The 19,004-nt window shown below is 46.3% G+C and overlaps 1 protein-coding gene across 3 annotated transcripts in view; it reads left to right on the top strand.

The window, feature by feature from the left end:
* Positions 1-13,653: 13,653 nt before the first annotated feature.
* The window catches only part of FGF14 (fibroblast growth factor 14), a 380,110-nt gene continuing 374,759 nt past the window's right edge, over positions 13,654-19,004 (top strand). For 2 of the 3 annotated variants that reach the window (XM_054271344.1, XM_054271342.1), the window contains exon 1: positions 13,654-14,316. In XM_054271344.1, the coding sequence (XP_054127319.1) occupies positions 14,109-14,316 (208 nt within the window). In that variant the 5' untranslated portion in view covers positions 13,654-14,108. The remainder of the gene's footprint in view (positions 14,317-19,004) is intronic. The other variant, XM_054271345.1, reaches the window with a different exon arrangement.

Here is a 19,004-nt window from a genome sequence, read left to right as displayed (position 1 = left end):
GTAAAAGAGCCTTGTTCCTTTGTGCTCCCAGCTGGCCTGCACGGCTAACAGCACCAGAGAACTTACAAGCACTCCCTTTTGCCCTGATGGCTTTATGTAAGGCCCATTACAGGATGAGGATGGTGGCCTCCTCACAAACAGGGACATGGACAAGGCAGAGGTGTGTGACACATTGTTTGCCTCTGTCTTCAGCATCAATGATGGACCAAGGGTGTCTCCAGCCCTGAGCTGGCAGACCATGACTGCAGGAACAATCAACTCCCAGGTGAACCTGAACTTGTGAGGGATCTGCTGCTCCAGTGAGATCCCTACAAATTGATGGGAACTGACAGGGTACATCCAAGAATCCTCAAAGAGCAGCTGATGTCACCACAAAATCTTGATGATTTTTGAGCTGTCTTGGGAATATGGAGATGTCTCAGCTGACTGAAAGTTGGTGAACGTTGTCCTGATTTTCAACAAGGGCAAGAAGAACTTTGGAAATTACATGCCTGTCAGCCTCACTTCAGTGTCTGGTAAAGTTGTGGAGAAGATTGTTCTGGGGGATCTCATTGCAGTTTAAAACTTTCTCAAGAAGGGAAGAGGAGGGAACGGTACTGATCTCTTCTCTGTGAAGACCAGTGACAGGAGCCTGAGAAAATGGCCTGAACTTGTGTCAGGGAAAATTTAGGTTGGATATTAGAAAAAAGTTCTTTATCCAGATGGTGATTTGGCACTGGAACAGGCTCTCCAGGGACGTGGTTACAGCACCAGCCTGACAGAGATCAGGGAGCCTTTGGACAGTACCCTTGCGCACATGGTGTGACTCTTGGGGATGGTGCTGTGCAGGGCCAGAAGCTGGACTTGATGATCCTTCAGTCCTGTCCAACTCAGCTTTTTCTGTTATTCTGTGATTCTGTGACCTGTCTTGGTTTTGGTGGTTAAAGCACAACAGTAACTAAATTATCATTGAGAACAGACCTGCGCCAATGGCGCTCCTGGTGTTGCTATGCTGGAAGCAGATTAAGTTCACACTTTCAAGTCAGGAGGCGATGTACAAAGAAAAGGTGTGTCCATTTTCCAGGATACAAAATGAGGAACAGATATATTATAAAACAATGTTCTCCTCTTGAGAAATGAAAACTGAACAGAAAGGCAGAAAAGAGAAATGGCTGCAAAACCCAAGACTCCAGACCAGATGGGAAGGCAACAGAAACAACAAAGAAGAGGTGTGAGAATAAGCAAAGCTCATGAAGTGTGGCCTCTATCCCAGGAGGATAAATGGGAATCTGAGTGTGAATTAGTCAGACTGACTTGCTCATTGCACCTGTGCATGCAAATGACATCAGCTGTCTCAGGAGAGAGGTGAGGGTGAGTGGTATAACCTGCTTGGGCTAGCTGGCCACCATCAGGCAGCAAGAAACAGAGAAACACTGTGAAGGGTGGGAATTAGGAAACGTGGCTATCTGGTTTGTACCACTGCAGGGCCGTTTTCCAAAGCCTTTACATTTTTATGGCTATGACAGAAAACCCTTTACATGAAATAGATAATAATACTAGGAAATTATGCCAAAATGGTATTTAGCTTTTTGATGAGGTTAGATCTGGAGACAAGCACTGCCGCCACAAGTGGAACTGTCCAGCTTTCTGCAGAGCACTGCCTATGTTCTTTGAAACACGACTTTCAGAAAATGCAGCCTGTGTTACCAGAATTGTTCAGTTGGAGAGGGATTATTTCCAATTTTTCTTTTTGCATATGAAGTGAGTGTCAGTGGTCAAAGTCCTGCCCTAGTTTAACGAAAGAGAAATGAGAATTCAATAGTCATGTTTCCTCTAGGATGAAAACCTAGAGCTTCTAAATATGGCTGCTTTAATTTAAATCATCTGAGCTTTAAGTTGCAGAGCTTAGCGAGATGATAGTAGGAAAATATTATTCACTAAGATCAGTTAATCTGTAAATGTTTTCTGAATGTTCAGAAAATGTGTAGGTCCATGTAGCAGCTGGTGAGTAGTACTATTTCTCTCATCTGAATCCCTGCAGATGCTAGGGTAAGGAATGTTTATCTAAGAAGCTGCTCCCTGTCTCAGAAGCACATGGTCAGACTTTGTGAGGCCCTGAGAAAGAAGCAGGAACAGACAGTATCACACTGGAGACATCACTTTGTGAGGAGGGGCTTTCCTTTTCTGCCTACCTAAAACACATTAGGGAACCCACAGAATAACTGCCAAGCTGCCATGGAGAATTAAATACCTGATCTGGTGTGCTAGGTTCTGAATGATGTAGGTCTGGGAATAAGATGCTTAGTGCATTCTTGGGATTAAAAAATTAAACACCTCTAAAAATTAACTTAGATTTTGTGAAGAACTAGGTAATTGAAGCAGGTCTTTGTATGGGATCCAAATAATTGTCATGTTGAGCAAAACCATGGCTGAGGTTGAGCTATTGAGTGCAGGGTTGTGAGCTGAGAGTCAAGATGGGAATGCTGCTTGCCCAAGTCCATGTTTTGTCATTTGTTTTTCCAATATTGCCTCATTCAGTCATTCAGCTTGAAATTAAGGAAGAGGAGAAGGAATGAACAGTTGGGTGCATAAAGGGGCCCTGAAATTTTGGTCCTACTTGCAGGCAACCTGAGAAGAATCCTTGCAAGCTGCTTGCATCTGTGTATGGGGAAGAAATGGTCTCACAGCAGCAGACAATGGAGAAGTAATAAAAAAATTAAATTAGATAAAATTAGTTTAAATAATGAGAAAGAATATAGAGGAAATGATCTCAGAGGCAGGTGCCCTTTTGAAAAAGTAGCTTTATTAGATTTTGATTTAATTTATTAAAGCTAGGCTGGTGGTGTCCTTTTCTAATGTTGTGTGGAACGTTATCTTTTACTCCTGTTGATGGACAACGACAAAAAGCAGTGCATTTAGAATTGAGTGTGGCTGGAGGGAGGAACTGAAAGTTTTGTTCTGTTTTTCATCTTCTCTCCATATTTTAGCCCTATTTGTCAGTTGATGCCTGATAAACAGGCTTACCTCAGAAAAGCAATGAAGTCTTACAATTTTATGATACCTTGTGGCAGCTAAATTGGAAATAACACAATGACACTTAGATTTGCTGCCTAAATAGTGGGGAAAAAAAAAAGAAATTATAAAAAAAAAAGAAATTATAATTTTAGTAGTTATTTTAGCTAAGGTTTTCAGGTCTAACATGTTTTCAGTTGTCTAATACATTTTAGCTTCCTGTCTCTTTCAAATGAAATCCAAAGAGATATTACAGGTTCTTTCTATGCTTAGATCAAGAATGACCTAAACATTTTTTTTAATCAAACCATATTTCTTCTTCTTGCTTCCTTACAAAGCATGTTTTAAGAAGGAAGAAATGGGGCCCTTGTTCCTAAACCAAACTCCTTCTATTTCCAAATGGCAATATGCCTATACCAGATCTGGGCACACTGCAGCAGGACTCTGCCTGTTTTCTTTCCTTGGTCTCTCATCAGTGCTAATGCGATTTTATTTCTTTTTAATAAAGAGTTTATGAAGATGCTTGTAAATGAAGCAAACTCAAATTTTTCCATATATGTAGTGCTTTCTACATTGTTCTATGGCTCCATGAGAGTCTCTGAATGGTGTAAAGAGAGATGAGTATAAACCAGAGTTTATTCAAACTATTCAAACTATTGAATCAGCATGTGCTGACTATTTATTTTCCTCTGTGTTATTCCAATACATTCCAGGGATAGCAAGATCCTAGATGTCTACATGTCTAGGCAAGTCTGTTACTTCCTATGGCCTTTTTCTCAGAAGATGCTTTCCCAGCCTCCACCCCTGCTGACTGGAAAGTCTGGAAAATGTTTTTTCCTGTCCAGATTCAGGCAGTCCTGAGATGGGATTCAGAATGCACTAGGAATACATATATTTAAAAAAAAAATGGGACCCTAGGTTATTTATTAAAAGGCACAACTGTTTTCTGCTTTGCCTGGTTTTCCACAGCAGTATTTTCATTCTTGCCATCTGTCACTTAAATTGGATTCTTTCTAGAACTCCATTGAAACCTAATACATGTTGAAGGTGGGATTAATAAATATAATCAGTAATCTATTCACTCTTAAATGACTTATACTAGCCTTATCTTGCCACCATTCAGTGCGAAAATGAGCCTTTGTGGAAGAACTAATAGCAGAATTTTTGCAGCTGCTGCAACATCTGAACATGTATTACTATTGGCTAAGCTGATTTCTGTGTTTCTTGATCTTGCTGGTCTAGATGTGACTTCAGATGCATAAATGGGGTTAAGCAAATGGCTTTAATTCTGTTTTTTAATGCTTTGTTGCTTTATCTTTTAAATGAAAGTCAATGAACCGCTGCCACTGAGCAGTACATTTTTTTCCTTTAAAAGATAGCAGAATGGCTCAGATGTCTCTACAGAGGATGATAAGACCATTACTATTAGCCATCTTCTGCTCTTAACTTGTATGCCTAATCAGGAATAACAACTCCAGTGATTTGACAGTGATTCCAGATTATTAAGGATGCATATGGGAAACAAATTTGGGCTTTGTTTTCCAACAATGCTCACATTTTATCAAACCTCATTTTGAGGTACCTCTTTCTATGGTCCTGTAACACAAGACACAGCATAGTCATTTAGTGTAACATAAATGCAGGATCTAAGAGGTGCAGTAGATTGTCAGTCTCTCTTGTAATTTATTATTTACAATATGTTCTCATTCATTTGCAGTACAAAAGTACATCACTATGTGTTTTAATTTATTAAAGAGTAGACTTACTTCTAAGGCCCATGCTCCAAGTACAAAGAAAGCTTTTAAGCAAAAAATTTTCAGTGATTTCTGTGCAAACTCTGTGCAGTAACAAGCAGCTACTCAAAAAAAAAAAAAAAAAAAAACCAAAAAAAAGTTAATGTAGCTGAAAAGCTGGTGAGTTGCCTAGATCAGACCTGAAACTAATAATTTGGTTGGGAAAAAAAAATCTGAAAAACATATGAATAACTCAAAGGAAATAATTTTTTTGGGAAAAAAAAATTAAAAAGTTCTTTAGAAAGATGTTCTAGATTAACAGCTTTTTCAGCACAAACATCTACTAAATACTGACATGAAGAGAAGGACATGAAGAAAGAAGTTATGTGTGTTTTATTTGGCACCTTCCATTCTAAGGTAAGACTGGGTTTATTTTGCCTTCATCATTTTTATTTGAGTTGGTTTTTTTTTCTTAATTTTGGAAAAGCAAAATTAAATCCAAACTAGACCCTTTTCTTTTTTGATAAAATATACATTGCCATAAAAAAGGACTTGAGACATAACTCTCATTTATAGATAGACTTTGCTACTTTATTTTCTGCAGAACAGAAAATGTTAGAGTGAATTCCTTCCAGATTAAAACCTTTCAAACACTAAAGAGACAAGTGAGAATGACTGACTGTAAATCAGGATAGCAAATGCCTTTGGAAAAACCCTGCTTTCCATTACTCTGTGGTCACCAATTTACATCACTTCTGTAGCCACTTATACCTAAGCATAAATGAAGAATAAATGTAACACAACGATGAATCCAAGGTCTGGACTTACCCAATCATTTACAACTCTCTCTGTACGTGATAGCACAAGGAGAAAAGCAAGGGGGGACTTTAATTCTGTGTGGTGCAAATCTCTACCTTCAACAGCAACAATATTGAGAAAAGATCTGGAAATGACAAGTGTCAAAGAGGGACCATCACTGAAATCAATCAGCAGAATGCCAGAATCTGTAGGAATAAAAAAAAAACCAACTAGAAAAAAGCAAAAATGCTAACTGGAAGATGTTGACTGGAAGAACAAGGAATAATAATCACAGGACCTGCTTTCTTTTCTCACTGAAGAAGCTGTGCTAACATTTTCAAGCTGGATGCTCACATCAACATTGCCACATAGCAATCTAAATAAATGTCCCAATTTTCAGATTTGAATGTACTGCTGCAGCTTTTCTTGGCTCCAGAAAGTATGAATTCTCAGCACCTCAGAAGATCAAGCTGTTTATGTGGGAGGTGATCATAGTAGAAAGTGAAACTGATGTGGCTTAACTTGCACGTGCAGCAACCAGCATGTCCCCACGGAGGGTATTTTTCAGGAGTTGATGTCTGTCTGCTTATTATTTCATTCATTTGATAGCCAGTATAACAATTTTTTAAATTAGCCCAGCTTGTTTTCCTTCTCTGTTCACTGGCATATCTCCTATATGTAACAAAGGATTGGACTCAACTTGCAGATTAAGGCTTTTAAACATTATCTCTATTATGGAAAGCTAGTCAGTAGGGTCAGGGAAATCAATAGTGGTTTTCAGCTGATGCAGTGCAGAGCAGACCTGGTGTCTGTTTTGAGGGGAGCAGAAAAACGCTAAACTACAGTCTACTCTAAATTCTTGACACTCCATTCACTGTGCTCAGGAAATCTCATTGACTGCCTTGGGAACAGAGACTGCTATCTCATATATAGATGTATATAGATTATGTGCAAATACATGCAGACCTCTTACATTTAGATATTTTAAACAAGGAGCTGAAATCCACTCACTATCACTACCATCAGGCTTAAAAAATTTATTTCAGTCTTGAATAGTCTCTTCATACAACCATTGTAGAATAATTGCATTCCTAGACGTAAAAAAAAATAATCTTATTACAGCTGCCCTCACCAATAATCATATGTTAACGTGCTTTCAAAATAGAAGATATAGAAAAATCACACAGTAGAAAGCACAGCTTTGGAGACAAAGAATGGATAGTTTTCCTGTTGTAGTCCTTACAAGGAAAGAGATTTCTTTATTTTGTGCAGGAAGAAAATGCAAAAGTGGGTCGGCTGTGGGGACAGATTTCCAAATCTCAGTTGTGTCTCAGTGGTACAGCAAAATTGTCTGTCAAGGTACTCAAGCTAAATCTGAATTAGTTCTGTCTTGGGTAAGCCTTGGACCCTTTTATGGTCAAAGGAAAAAAAAAAAGAGAGAATAAGTATCTTTATTCCTCTTGATCACTTCAGCTCTGGAAATGATTAGCGATAATAAAATCTGGCATGTAGAGCGTTCTCACTGAAAAAAATCCAAATGACAGCTCTTGACACTGTGTCTGCTTACTAAGCTCTTTAATTCTTTTATCTGCTTTGTGGGTTTTTTTGGTCTTATTTACCTGGGCAATTCACAAATTTTCGTGTCATGACATCAGACTTATACATAACACAGAAGACAGAAAAATCTCCAGCCAATGCCTGGCCCGTGTGTGCTTTGCTGTCCTGGGCTGTTGTTACAGATAATGGCAATGAGAGGTCATAGGGATTAGATTATCACTCTCTTCATCCTGAAGAGAGCCCCTTACCTCCAGCTCTAAGACTTTGGCCCCTGGTTAATTTTGCAGGTTGGCTGGATACAGTTCTCTGCATCATCAGTAGAAGATAAAAATACTCAGGTAGGATTTCCCCTCTTGTCTCTCATGACCAAGTCTCTAATTTTTCAGTGAGATCATTTTCTATGTCAGGCAACCATATAGGTGAGTTGACTTCTATCTCCAGCAATTTCTTACTTATCTATTTGAAGGGTACTCTTTATCTTATGACAGTTTGATATCACTGGCTGAGTTTGATGCACTACATAATCAAGTCAAGCCTGGAAAATAATTTGTTCTAAAGAAAGACACATGTACTTGATTAAGATTATGAATGGTTTGGATTCTATTCCTTTAGGGGACTCTGATTTCCTCTTGTGGAGGATGATTATTGTTTTGGAGAATATGTGTTGATAAGAAAACACTGCAAATTAAAACACTTCAGGAAAAAAGTCTTCTGTCTCCAGCAGGTAGATGTTTGCAAATTTCCCTGGTCTGCTTTGATGACAAACAGATTTTTTCTGTTCTTTGGTGATCCATTCCCATAGCCAGAGTGCTGCATTGTCTTCACACTTTACCATGCTTTGTTTAAACAGCCTGGCAGCCCACCACACCACCTTTCCTGCCCACCACTTTAATTGGCATAGCTGCTGCCTTAGGGTGCCCTACTAAATGGTGCCAAGGCAAAGACAATCTGCAAATGTGTTCAAGCTTGTCACTGCTGCACTTCTCTCTATCTCTGCAGGAGCTGAGTCTCTGCTTTCTGTACCAATAACACTCTCATTCAGATTGACACATACTTTATACTTCCTAGTTGGATCATGAAGGTCAAGGTATCGTGCTATCCTTATGTTCCCATCAGCGTGTGCTGTGTACCTGTTCTAGGGATCTTTCAGAGACTTCGTTGCTTCTACTGCTCAGGTCAGTGAAAAAACCACTGAAGTATCTCCTCCTTTCCCAAACAGTTTGATATCTTCGCATCTTTCAAATACAATAAACTGAGACACAAAAACTCTGCTGAAGTAGATTTATTTTCTTCCACTTAACCACTTAAAGCATTTTGCTGTCCTTCACTAACACTAGTTTTAATTTGGCCACTGTGCTGTAACACAAATGCTTTGCCCTTTAGGAGCTATAAAAGTTTCACTAGTCAGTCTTCATAGCAATTACACATATCTGAAATTAAATCAAGCAACTACAGATACCAGACCATTGTACCACCTAAACAACTTAAACTAAGCTATTTTAAGTTTTTCCTCTGTCCTAAAACCTGCAATATTTGCTTAGTTACACAGTTTACTTCTTCTTCAATGCCATTGTCCTTAAGTCCGTGAGACATTTCTTGCAGTATATTTATCTTAACTGTACCTGCTTCCTCAAGGTTTTTCATATTTCTCAAATTACTATCCTCTGCCCTGTACTACATGCTGCTGCACTTTATGAAATTCCTGTTATTGAAGGAAAAGAGAGTCAATCTGCCTTTGAAAGCAGTGCCTGGACCAGGTTTGTTTAAAAATTAATTCCTTCTGCTCTATTACCCATAGCTGTATTTTATTTGAATGACCACAACGATCTCAGATTTCCTACAGTTCACCATCTCTGCAATGACAGATTTGTGTTTCCACAGAGCAAAACACTGAGGAATTAGCCTTGCAATCTGAACAGGGATGCTGCCCAGCCTCCTGGCTTAACCAGAGGCCCTTACAGCTGCTTGTATATCATGGAGTAGCCAGGGCTCTGCTCTCAAAGTTTTGCTCTGTTGAGGAGGCTCTGTGCTAAAGCCATTTGGAGTTGGTACCAGGGCAGCCCCCAGCAGCACAGCCAGCACAGCCAAGACATGTCTGCAGGCTGAAAAACTCAATCAGCAAATCCCTCACCACTTTCTAGCCCCTGCCCAGTGCCCTAAAAGCAGTCACTGCCATGTGGGAGCTGCAGGTTACACAGAGGCAAGTATGGCGACCACAGCCTGCTTGGGCAAGTTTGCTCCGTGTCGGATGGGAGGAATTTTAATGGGCTTCCTGAAGACAAATCCTACATGCAAACCTTCATGGCATCACACACTACCCCATTTGCTGACTCTGCACTCTGCCAGGTGGCCTGCATTTAGCCTCTCCCTTGGGGAAAACAGGGGTGGTACACATCCAAGTGACTGATATGTGTTTATGGCCACTGGACCTTACGTTTGCTCGGGAATATGTTCATGCAGCTAAGGCATGCAGGAGCATTTCCGTTCCTTTGAACATTGCTCAAGTGTTTTACAGACTAATGAATAGATTACATTTTGTCTAATGTGGGACAATATCTGAGCTGCCTCAATCTGGCTGCTACTTAGGTCTTTTTTTCTCCCCTGCAAAATAGATCTAGTCTAGGCACAGTTTTTATGTTTTACCAGACCCAGCGTGTCAGAGTCCTGACCCTCAAATAAAGCTCCTTTTCCACATTGCTACATAAAAATCAACAAATTGCTCAGTAAAGCAAACTTGGCACCTCCTTGTAAATCCTCTCATGGAACTTTTAGTCCAAAACAGGGTATCAGGCCAGGGCTTCTGATCTGGATTTCTGACCATTTCATGTATCACTAGATCCACATCACACTCATTTCCCATCCACCACCTAGTTAATATCTCATAAAATCTTACTATTCTCTATGGAAACATTAGCATTCCTTTCACAACTGGTCCTGCTGAACATCTAGGGACCTTAAGCCTCTACTGAGCAGGCAACTCCAGGCTTTTTCTCCTATTCATTTAGCTTGTTCTTTCCCACATAAGCAATGCTGCCATGAGCTGTAGGGCAGAGTCAGGCAATTGAGCACAGCACTCATGCTTATGAAAATAACCACTTGCTTTAGTAAACAGAAATAATCCCAGGCCCTCCGTGTATGTTCAGCTTTACCCAGGCTACTCAACCAGGCATCACCTCTACAGGGCACCAGTGCATCACCAGTTTCGGGCACTGTTCCCCTGAGCTGCCACAAGAATTCCCTGCAGCTCTTTCACCACCGTGGAACAACAGCAAAGTCCTGATATTTGGTAACTTTTTTTTTTGTATATATGGAACAATGGATTTGGCCAACATTTGCTTGTAAGAATATGGTCTATTCCCCATTTTTTCATTTCCTTTCTCAGATAAGAAATGTCACCCTTCTAGTCCTGCAGAAACTGGTACTATGCTGGAACTGGTGGATCAGTGTGTCCAAATTTGTTCAAACTCATACTCTTCATTCACTCAGGGCAAGGGCACCTGTATGCTGAATCAAGGGAGACTGACAACCCCTACTTATTCCCTTTTCAACTAGGAACATGGCGACATTTCCAAAAAGCCTTAGTACCTTTATGTCTCTTGCTCTTGGTAATTGGGGACTTCTTTCTGATGTTTTCTCTGTGGAACAGTCAGAAAACTTTATTATGAGATATGATGGTTTCATTCTCCCTATCTCCTCCAGACACTGCCCCTGGCATAGAAGAGGAAGAGATGAAGGTGTTCAGAGCTAGCTGTCTCCAAGGATATCAGGAGTCTTCAGGTATAAACATTTAGTTTGGGGTACAGCTTGTGGGCAAGATGCCTAAACTGAACTCTGTGTGTGTGTGTCTGTGTATGAGCTATCGAAGCCCCTGTGCAATCAATAAGGATTTAGAAGCTCAAAAAGATAGCTTACCCAGAGGTAGCAATCACTGTCCTTTTGAGATTCTCTAGGATGCACTGTGTGGTCTCCACTTGCAGCTCTGTGAGGGCCTTTGTCTCCCACAGACCCAGAATCAGATCTTCCATGCCTGAATTTGCAAAATGTCCTAGGACATCTCAGATGGCTCTAGATATCTAAGTTGTTTTGGTTTGTGATTTTTTTTTTGTGGGTTTTTGTTTTGGCTTTTTTTTTTCCACATTAGGTCACCTCTTTTTTCAAAAGGCTAATCTTTCCATGACTTTGACTTTACATAAAGAGGAATCTTGAATAAATTTGTGCTCTTGCTCAGGTATTTCTTTGCAAGCCTGCCACACTTTGAGGACCTTTTCAAGGGCATTAAGTTATCAAACAGGCAAGGTGTGTATTTGTTGTCTCAATTAAGATAGGAAATTTCTGCTTCTGTTATAATTCTCATAAACCTTAAATCATGTTACCACCATCAGAACCAGGCCCCTTGGGTTCTGTAGCCATGGTTCCTGACAACTGAACGACAATGAGATGCTACAGAGAAGTTTTACTCTCATTTAGAAAGTAGGTAGTTACATGCTAGCCTGAGGGACATACATACCAATTACTTGGGTGGGAAGCTGGTAAATAACTTTTTGTTTTCTACAGATCACAGGCTGTGCCCAGCTACATATTGTTGGCTCCTGCGGTCAAGAGGAGATAGATGCAGGCCTCAGATATTTTGGGAATACTCTAGATCAGTTTTATGTTTGTGGAGAGTTGTGACATATGAGCTGCCATGAATAGCACAAGGGCTGCTGTGAACTCCCAGCCAGCTGGCTGCAAGGTGGCTGAGCCAGCTTGTCTTCCCAGCAGCCTGTGGAACATCCATCCACACACCAGGCAGGACAGTGTGTTAGCTCTACAGGCAGCACAGCCAAGGTGACATAACTGGAGACCAAGCCACTTCTTTGCCAAAAGCAGTACCACCTCTGGGACCTTTGCCTTACATTTAATCTATTGAGTTTTGCTTCTTTTTATTTCCACAAACTTGGGTGCTCAGAGGTAGGAACTCTCCAAAGTTCTGCAAACTCCATGGACTACTTCTCGCAATACAGCACCTCATTCCTATGTGTAATTCTTCATCTTTATGAAATAGGGTAATGATACTTAAATATAATGTAGATGAGGATCTAGTAACCAAGCGTCTCATCTGTATGTACAAATCCAGAATGTTATTGAAATTAAAACGATCAAAAAATTTTTATTTCCTTGTGGGTATTTTTGGTGTGCTGACCAAATGTTTACTATAAGCATTTCTCAGTGTCGATAAGCAACAAATCCTGGCAAGGCAGAAAAAGGACACACGCAAACTTCTGCATTTTTCGTATTTTAGTCTTACACTTCCTTGAGCAATGAAAACTTCCATGGGTTCAGGAAAAAACACCAACATCTGACCATGTCTAAAGGAATGTGAATATTATTACAGATTCCATATATGAAAACAGTGTCCTGGAGCTTCCAGTTTGTACTCTGACACTGGAAAAAGAGAATGGTCAAAGAGCAAACGTTTCTTCAAAGAGGTGAAGATGGTCATGAAGATAGAGATTACTTTGGCAATGGAGGAGAGAGAGAGATGGAGGAGAAGAAGAGGGAGAGGGAGAGAGAGGGAGAGGGAGCTGTTCACTGTCCTGTGTTCTCCCACCTGCTTTCTCCTTCCACCCTCTTCTCAGCAGCTCCTTATTTTACTACTACCTTATAGTATTTTCCCTCATTTGCTCATGTTCTCTGTCCTATCTCCCTACATCTTCCAGTACCCAAAGAGTCGACAGAGCTTCTAAAGGGGAGAGGGAGTACATGGGCATCAACTTCCAGCTCTTCCAGTGCTGCTACTGCCATGCGTGGGTGCAATCGCTCCGGCAGAGGCCAGGGAGGGCTGGAGACAGGGCAGCGCTGCCTGGGTGGGCCTGTGGAGAGCTCTGACTGGCGCTGCTCAGGAGCCGGTCCGGCTGCCCACGGCCGTGTTGCCAACTCGGCTGTGCCGCAGGTGCTTTGCGTTAGCACTGCCTCTCTGGGCATTTGTGGTACTCGGGAACCCCACTCCCGGCCCAGGACTCCACCGCTCATGGCATCATCACACCGTGAGACATAGGGTGCTTGCCTCTGCTGGGGCAACCCCAGATCTCACCAGGACACTCTCTAGGTCCGGTGCCAGCAGGTTGCAGAAAGAAACACCCCTCTCGGGCTGATTTATTCAGTTCGCGACCGCCTTGGTCATTCCTGGCCGTTGAGACCACGGCACGGCCGAGACGGGCAAGAGCCACGCTCGGGGGAGGGACGGATTTCAGGGCCCGGGGCGCTCCGGGCGAGGGGTGCGCGCTGGGCGGCCGGCCCGGGGCAGCCCACCCGTGCTGCCCGCGGGCGGTGCCGGGCCGGGCCGCACGTGGCTACGTGACGGCGATCGGGGCCGGCGGGGCTCGGCGGCTGCTCCTCCCCCGGCGCCCGCCGGCGACTGGGCGCCGAGGCTGCGGCGGGCGGGCGGCGTGGGGCGGGGGTGCTGCCTCCTGCGCGGCGGAGCGGGCGCAGCGGCAGCCGGGGCCGGAGGCGAGCGGCCCGCGCGGGCGAGGGCGGGCGGCGTCGCGGGGCGGCGGCGGGGGCTGCGGGGCATCGGCGGCGGCTGCGGGCGGGGTCCGCGCCCGCGGCCGGCAGCGCTCTCTGCGCCTCAGCCGGGCTGCGCCGGGTGCTGGCGGTGCGCTCTCCCGCCGCGGGGCTGCACAATGGCAGTCGTTCAGTAGGATGGATCCTGCCGTGGCTTTTGTTCTGCAGATCCACCCATCCTTCTAGCAGTCAAGTACCAGGCTATGGTTTTCTCTCTGGGGATCTTTCTTCCGCGTTTTGCCGGTGTCTCCGATGAGGTTTTGGCCTCGGCTGGGATTTCACTACCTTACTTTTCGTTTGGCTTCACGCTGAAAAAAGGGATTCCTTATATTTGCTCTCCACGCTTTTGGTTATAATTCACTGTTGGTCTAGGGGGAACAACCGTTCAGCCTGGCTGAAAAAAAAGCATCCGTTGAAAAGTCTCAAAGAAATATACCACGTGAGGAAAAAAAACTGGGAGAAGATCGGAATATAATCGCTTTTTCTATGATAAAACTGGTGCCCCTCTTCAGGAGAACTGATCTCAATTTATTATTATGCAACCACAAGGATCTCTTCTTTCTCAGGGTGTATAAGCTGCTGGATTGCTTTTCGCCCAAATCAATGTGGTTTCTTTGGAACATTTTCAGCAAAGGATCGCATATGCTGCAGTGTCTTTGTGGCAAGAGTCTTAAGAAAAACAAGAACCCAACTGGTAAGCAATCCATTGCAATGCGTTGTTTTTCTTTAATGCTACCCTGTCTGTTGCTCGCCGAGGTAGATCTGCAATCCTGCTGAGGGGAGAAGGGGGGATATATCGAGGCCAGCACGGACATGCATGTGCATACGTGTATGAATAAGCAAGGAGCGGTTTGTATTAGCTTCAGCCCCTGTCACCACCGAAAAGGGATAAAAAAATAAAATCAAAGGCGACCCTCGCCCAGCCGGCATCTCCTAGTTCCTATGTGCTATTTCCAAGGAGGAAACTTTTACATCAGTACCCTTCTTGTGGGCAAGGCAGTGGAGCCCCCCACTCCCGACGGCGGGAGCCCCCCAGTCAGTCAGTTTTGGGAAGAGGAGACTGCCTCTCCTGTGCTGGTGTTAGCCGGCCCTGCCTGCGGTGGGCGAGTGTGCCGGGGCTGGCGTCCTGCACGGCACTTTCTGAATATCTTGCAGTATGTCACCCCACACGCACACACACCCACCCACCGCCTCGCTCGGCTTTCTAAAGTCGAGCCAGACACCCCCTCCCGCGGCCTGGGGGCTCCCCGTTACCACTCACCCTCGGCACTCAAGGCCAGAAGGGTGGAGGGCGGTGAAGAAAGGGATGGACACTTTCTTGGGGCTTGTGCCCAGACGGCAAACTCAGCCAGCTATGCCGAGTGGCAGCGGCAGCAGCACCGCCGGCTCGGCTGTGCCGCTCCTCCGCCTCTCACTGCCGGGATGACCCCTCTGTGCCACACACCGGTGTCTCTGCGTCCGCCTTTATGTCTGCCTGGCAGCCGGGATCATGCGCTTCGGTTCAGCCCGGCTCCGAGGGGGAAACTTGCAGTACATTACATAAGAAATGCAAATGCAGGTGCTCTGGGCCGCCTGTTCCCTGAGGGTCACGCTGCTGCTGTTGCATCCCTCCTGCTCGGGGCGTCCGTGCGGCCAAGCCCGCGGCTTGGCGAGCAAGGTGGGCGAGAAGGGATGCTCGGCGGGCGGGGGAGCCGGCAGCTTTTCTGGGGAAACACCGGCCCTTCCCGCCGGCCTCTGGTCCCCCCCGCCGCCTTGCTCGCTCGCCCCGGCCGGCAGGTTGTCTGCAAGCACTTGCGTGCCTGGGGAGGCTGCGAGAGCCGCCGGAGCCCGGGCTGCGAGCGGAGGGATGCCGTGTGTGCGCGCTGGTGTGTGTGTGTGTGCCGGCTGCCCTGCAGTGGCAGCTCCCGAGCAGGAGGCTCCTGACGCTGGCACTGCAGTGTAGTAGATCATAGGCTCTCGTTGCCTGACACCCCAACATCAACAAGCAGCAGCCCTGGCAGCCCGCACCCCTCTCCTTAAAGGCAGCCGGGCTGATGGCTACTGCTTCGCTCAGCCCAGGTCCGGGGCAGAGTCGAGGTGGGCACCTCGGCGGATTTACCCTTCCCCGCCCCCGGCTTCTGTTTGCCAGCTCGTCTCGCCCCTTTCCCCCCCGCCGCTGCCGCAGCAGTGAAAAGCAGCCACTTAGCATACCAAAGAGGCTGAAATGCCCCGCCGGGGGCTGCGCCCAGCCTCCCGCAAAGTGCCCTTCGCTTCACTCGTCCCTTAGCACTGCAGCCAGCCGGGGGCCGCTTCCTAGCCATGTGCCCCCCCGGGCGGGATGGGCCAGACAGGGTCAGGACCGAGCCCCCTCTCGCAGCCCCTGGGGATGCCCCTCCGCCTGCCCGGGCCGCGCACGCGGGGGCCGTGACCGCGGGGACAGGGCAGAGCGGCGGCGTGGCCCTGCCTGCCCTGCCCGCTGCCGTCGCTCCCAGCCCGGGGGGGCGGCTCCAGCGCCGTGGTGCTCTGGGCAAGCGGCGATGCTCCTGAGGAAGGGATTTGGAGGGGGGCGGCAGGGGCAGGACGAGGGCTGGTGGTTTCTAGGCCTTTCAGTTTGCGTATCGGGGAGTGAGGCGTGTGCCCCTCCACACACACACACACACACACTCTGGTCCACCCCTGAATATTCGTGTCCTTTCCTTGCGGAGGGCAGGCTATCAGGATATCGGTCCCTGAAGCCGAGTTGTGTCCCTCGGAGTGCCAGGCAACCGCGGCACAGCTTTCCACCTCCCCGGGGACTTTGCCGCACTTCCCTGCTCCCTCTGCATGGGACGACGAGTGGATTTGGCTGGCAGGAGCGGCACTGCCCCCGCCGCCACCCTGCCTGCCGAGGGCTGCCCTGGCCCGAGGAGGGCTGAGCCCCTCATCTGAAGGAGTGGGGGCGGCTCGTCTGAGCGAGCGAGGCGGGCAGGGGGAGCGGGCAGGGGGCGCGGAGTGGGGCCCTGGCGGGTGCTACGGCTCCGGCCGGCTCCGCGGGGTCGCTGCCCGCCCGCACAGTCTGCGCTGCTCCGCTCCGCTCCCACTTGATCCCGTCAGAGCCGCCGGGACGCCGAGCCCGGCCGAGCCGCACGCCCCGGGCTGGCACTCCGCTCCGGGAGCGCCGAGCTGCGGCTCTGTGTCTGAGGAGGCTAATAATCCGCTTGGCGGATTAGCTGGGCGCTCGGTCACAGGCGCTGTTGCTCTGACGGCAGATCATCTCCGCTCGGGCCGGGGGCGAGCGCGGGAGCGGGGCCGCGATGCCCGTCCTGGCCCGGGGGCCGTGGGAGCGGCTCCCCCTCTGCGGCAGCTCTCTGACCCCATCCCCGCTGCGGCACGGTCCGATGCCGCCCCCCGCCCCCGTGCCGCCAAACTTTCCGGGACCCGCTGGGCTTTTCATTCTCAAAAGTCATCAAATGAGCGAACATCTGCCGCTGATCCAACCGTGCAGAAAATCCAGCAGGTTAGGCAACTAACGCTGGCTGTAATTGCAGTTTATTTAGCTATTTTCGGCCTGCTGCACTTTTTTTTTTTTTTTTTGTCCCTTCCTAGAGCTGGTCTATTTCCAGAGACGGGACTGGATGGCTCCTTTCCAAATGTTCCCTGCTTTGCGTTTTCTCCCCACCCGTGGCCGCAGCCCCCCCTCCATGTGCGGACCCCCTCCGGGCTCCCCTGCCGTCCCCGGGGGCCTCGCACCGGTACCGGCTCCGGTCGGAGCTGCGGACACGGGCACAAGTGCGGCAGGGAGGGATGGGGAGTCCGAAGGGCTGTGTGTAAGTCTCTGGCAGGGTTGCATCAGGAGGCTTTGGTTTTATGCTTGGCTGAAAACCTTGGTTTCAGATTTGATATCCTCGATAGAGGAGCTGCGTTTGATTGCTGCAGTTATTTACCTCTTCACATTTCTTCGTGAGGAGAAAAACTTTGGGAATCAATAGGTGTGGCAGTGTTTTCAGCCACTGAATGTTTTTGGATGTTCCTCAGTGTAATGGTGCTACAATCAGTGAAGCCCCACATATCTGCAGTGTTCTGTCTCTGGTGAAAATGTTTGCCATGTGTCAGGTTCCCTGGGCCTCACTTGCTTTTGCAATTATTTCTGTCTAACTCTGCCCTTCCTGCTTGTCATACACACAGAGGGGACTTTAAAAAGTGCAAGACCAAAGGGACTTTTTCTCACAAATAGTTAAAAACTGCTCCAAACCATAAGTCCCGAACCAAGGCTTGTTATAATAAGACACTGTCTTCCTGGCTTTCCCACCACCATCCCCCGCCTCCAAACTGGGTATCTTCAGCTAGGGAATGGCAAAGTCATGGGGAGAATTTGGGGCCTGAGGAGAAGTGGGAAAGGAGATTATCTCTGGCTGCTTTTTGAGGCAAGTCCAGCAGTGAATAGATTTTTTTTTTACCAAATGCCAGCTGTTTGGGTGCCCACGGGACGTGTGTTGGCTGGGGTAGGAGATGCCCCCATGGCGGGAATTGCTATCACATTTCACTCCTGGTGGCAGCCCAGCAGACAGAGGATGGATCAGGTTTCCTCTCCATTCACTCCCAAAGAGAAGCATCTCTCCAACACAGTCAGGGATGTTGACAGGAGAGTAGATGGAAATTGGCATTACTATAAATACATTACTGATGGAGGATTTCATTTAGGAAATTAGTATCAATCTCACATCAATTTCAAATACAAAACCTCTTTTAAAAGCAGCAAGTCTGAAATCCGGGCTGCAGCTGAACAGGAATCTCTGCATAGTCCCATGTTAATTTCCTACTCCATGAAATAGCTTGTCTGGTATTTCCTGGTTGCTAATAATTTTGAAAAAGTTTCTAAGCACAGCCATGTGAGGATCTGTTTGAAATGGAAGCTTGTGTCCTGCCCATAAAAGATACAGTAGGTATGTGTCTTTATCTGAATTCTGAAAAAATTTGGCCTCCCCAGTGCTTTCCTTACTCATAGAAAGAAAACCTCCCACCAAAAGACAAAGACAGTAACAGCTGTGGGATCAGGTCCTTGAAGTTTCTCTCATGTAGGTTCTAAAAGCAGCTCTGACTGCTTAAATACTGTAATTCCTGTGGTGGGAATTGAGGCATGGTCTGTTTCTCTTGCTCACATGTAAAACTGCCTATTTACATGTATTTCACCTATTGAAGTTTTGTCCTCTCTGGAATACATTTCCTGAATTTGTACAAATTTAATTATTCTTGATCAAATTAAATTGCATACTCTACTTATTAAGGGGTGAAATTTATGCCTGCTCATGCATCTCCCTACTGTAATAAAATGTTTGCACCTAGTTCAATATGTGCTAATGACAGGCCATTTATAAATGAATTCAAATATAAAAAGGATGACTTTGGCTTAAGGAAAATACAAAA

This window comes from Melozone crissalis, unplaced genomic scaffold (assembly GCF_028551555.1).
Source record: "Melozone crissalis strain CALT ecotype California unplaced genomic scaffold, PUWL_Pcris_2 ptg000013l_1, whole genome shotgun sequence".
NCBI classification, from domain to species: Eukaryota; Metazoa; Chordata; class Aves; order Passeriformes; family Passerellidae; genus Melozone; species Melozone crissalis.
Note: the sequence above shows the minus strand (reverse complement) of the source record. Positions and strands in the feature narration are given on the sequence as shown.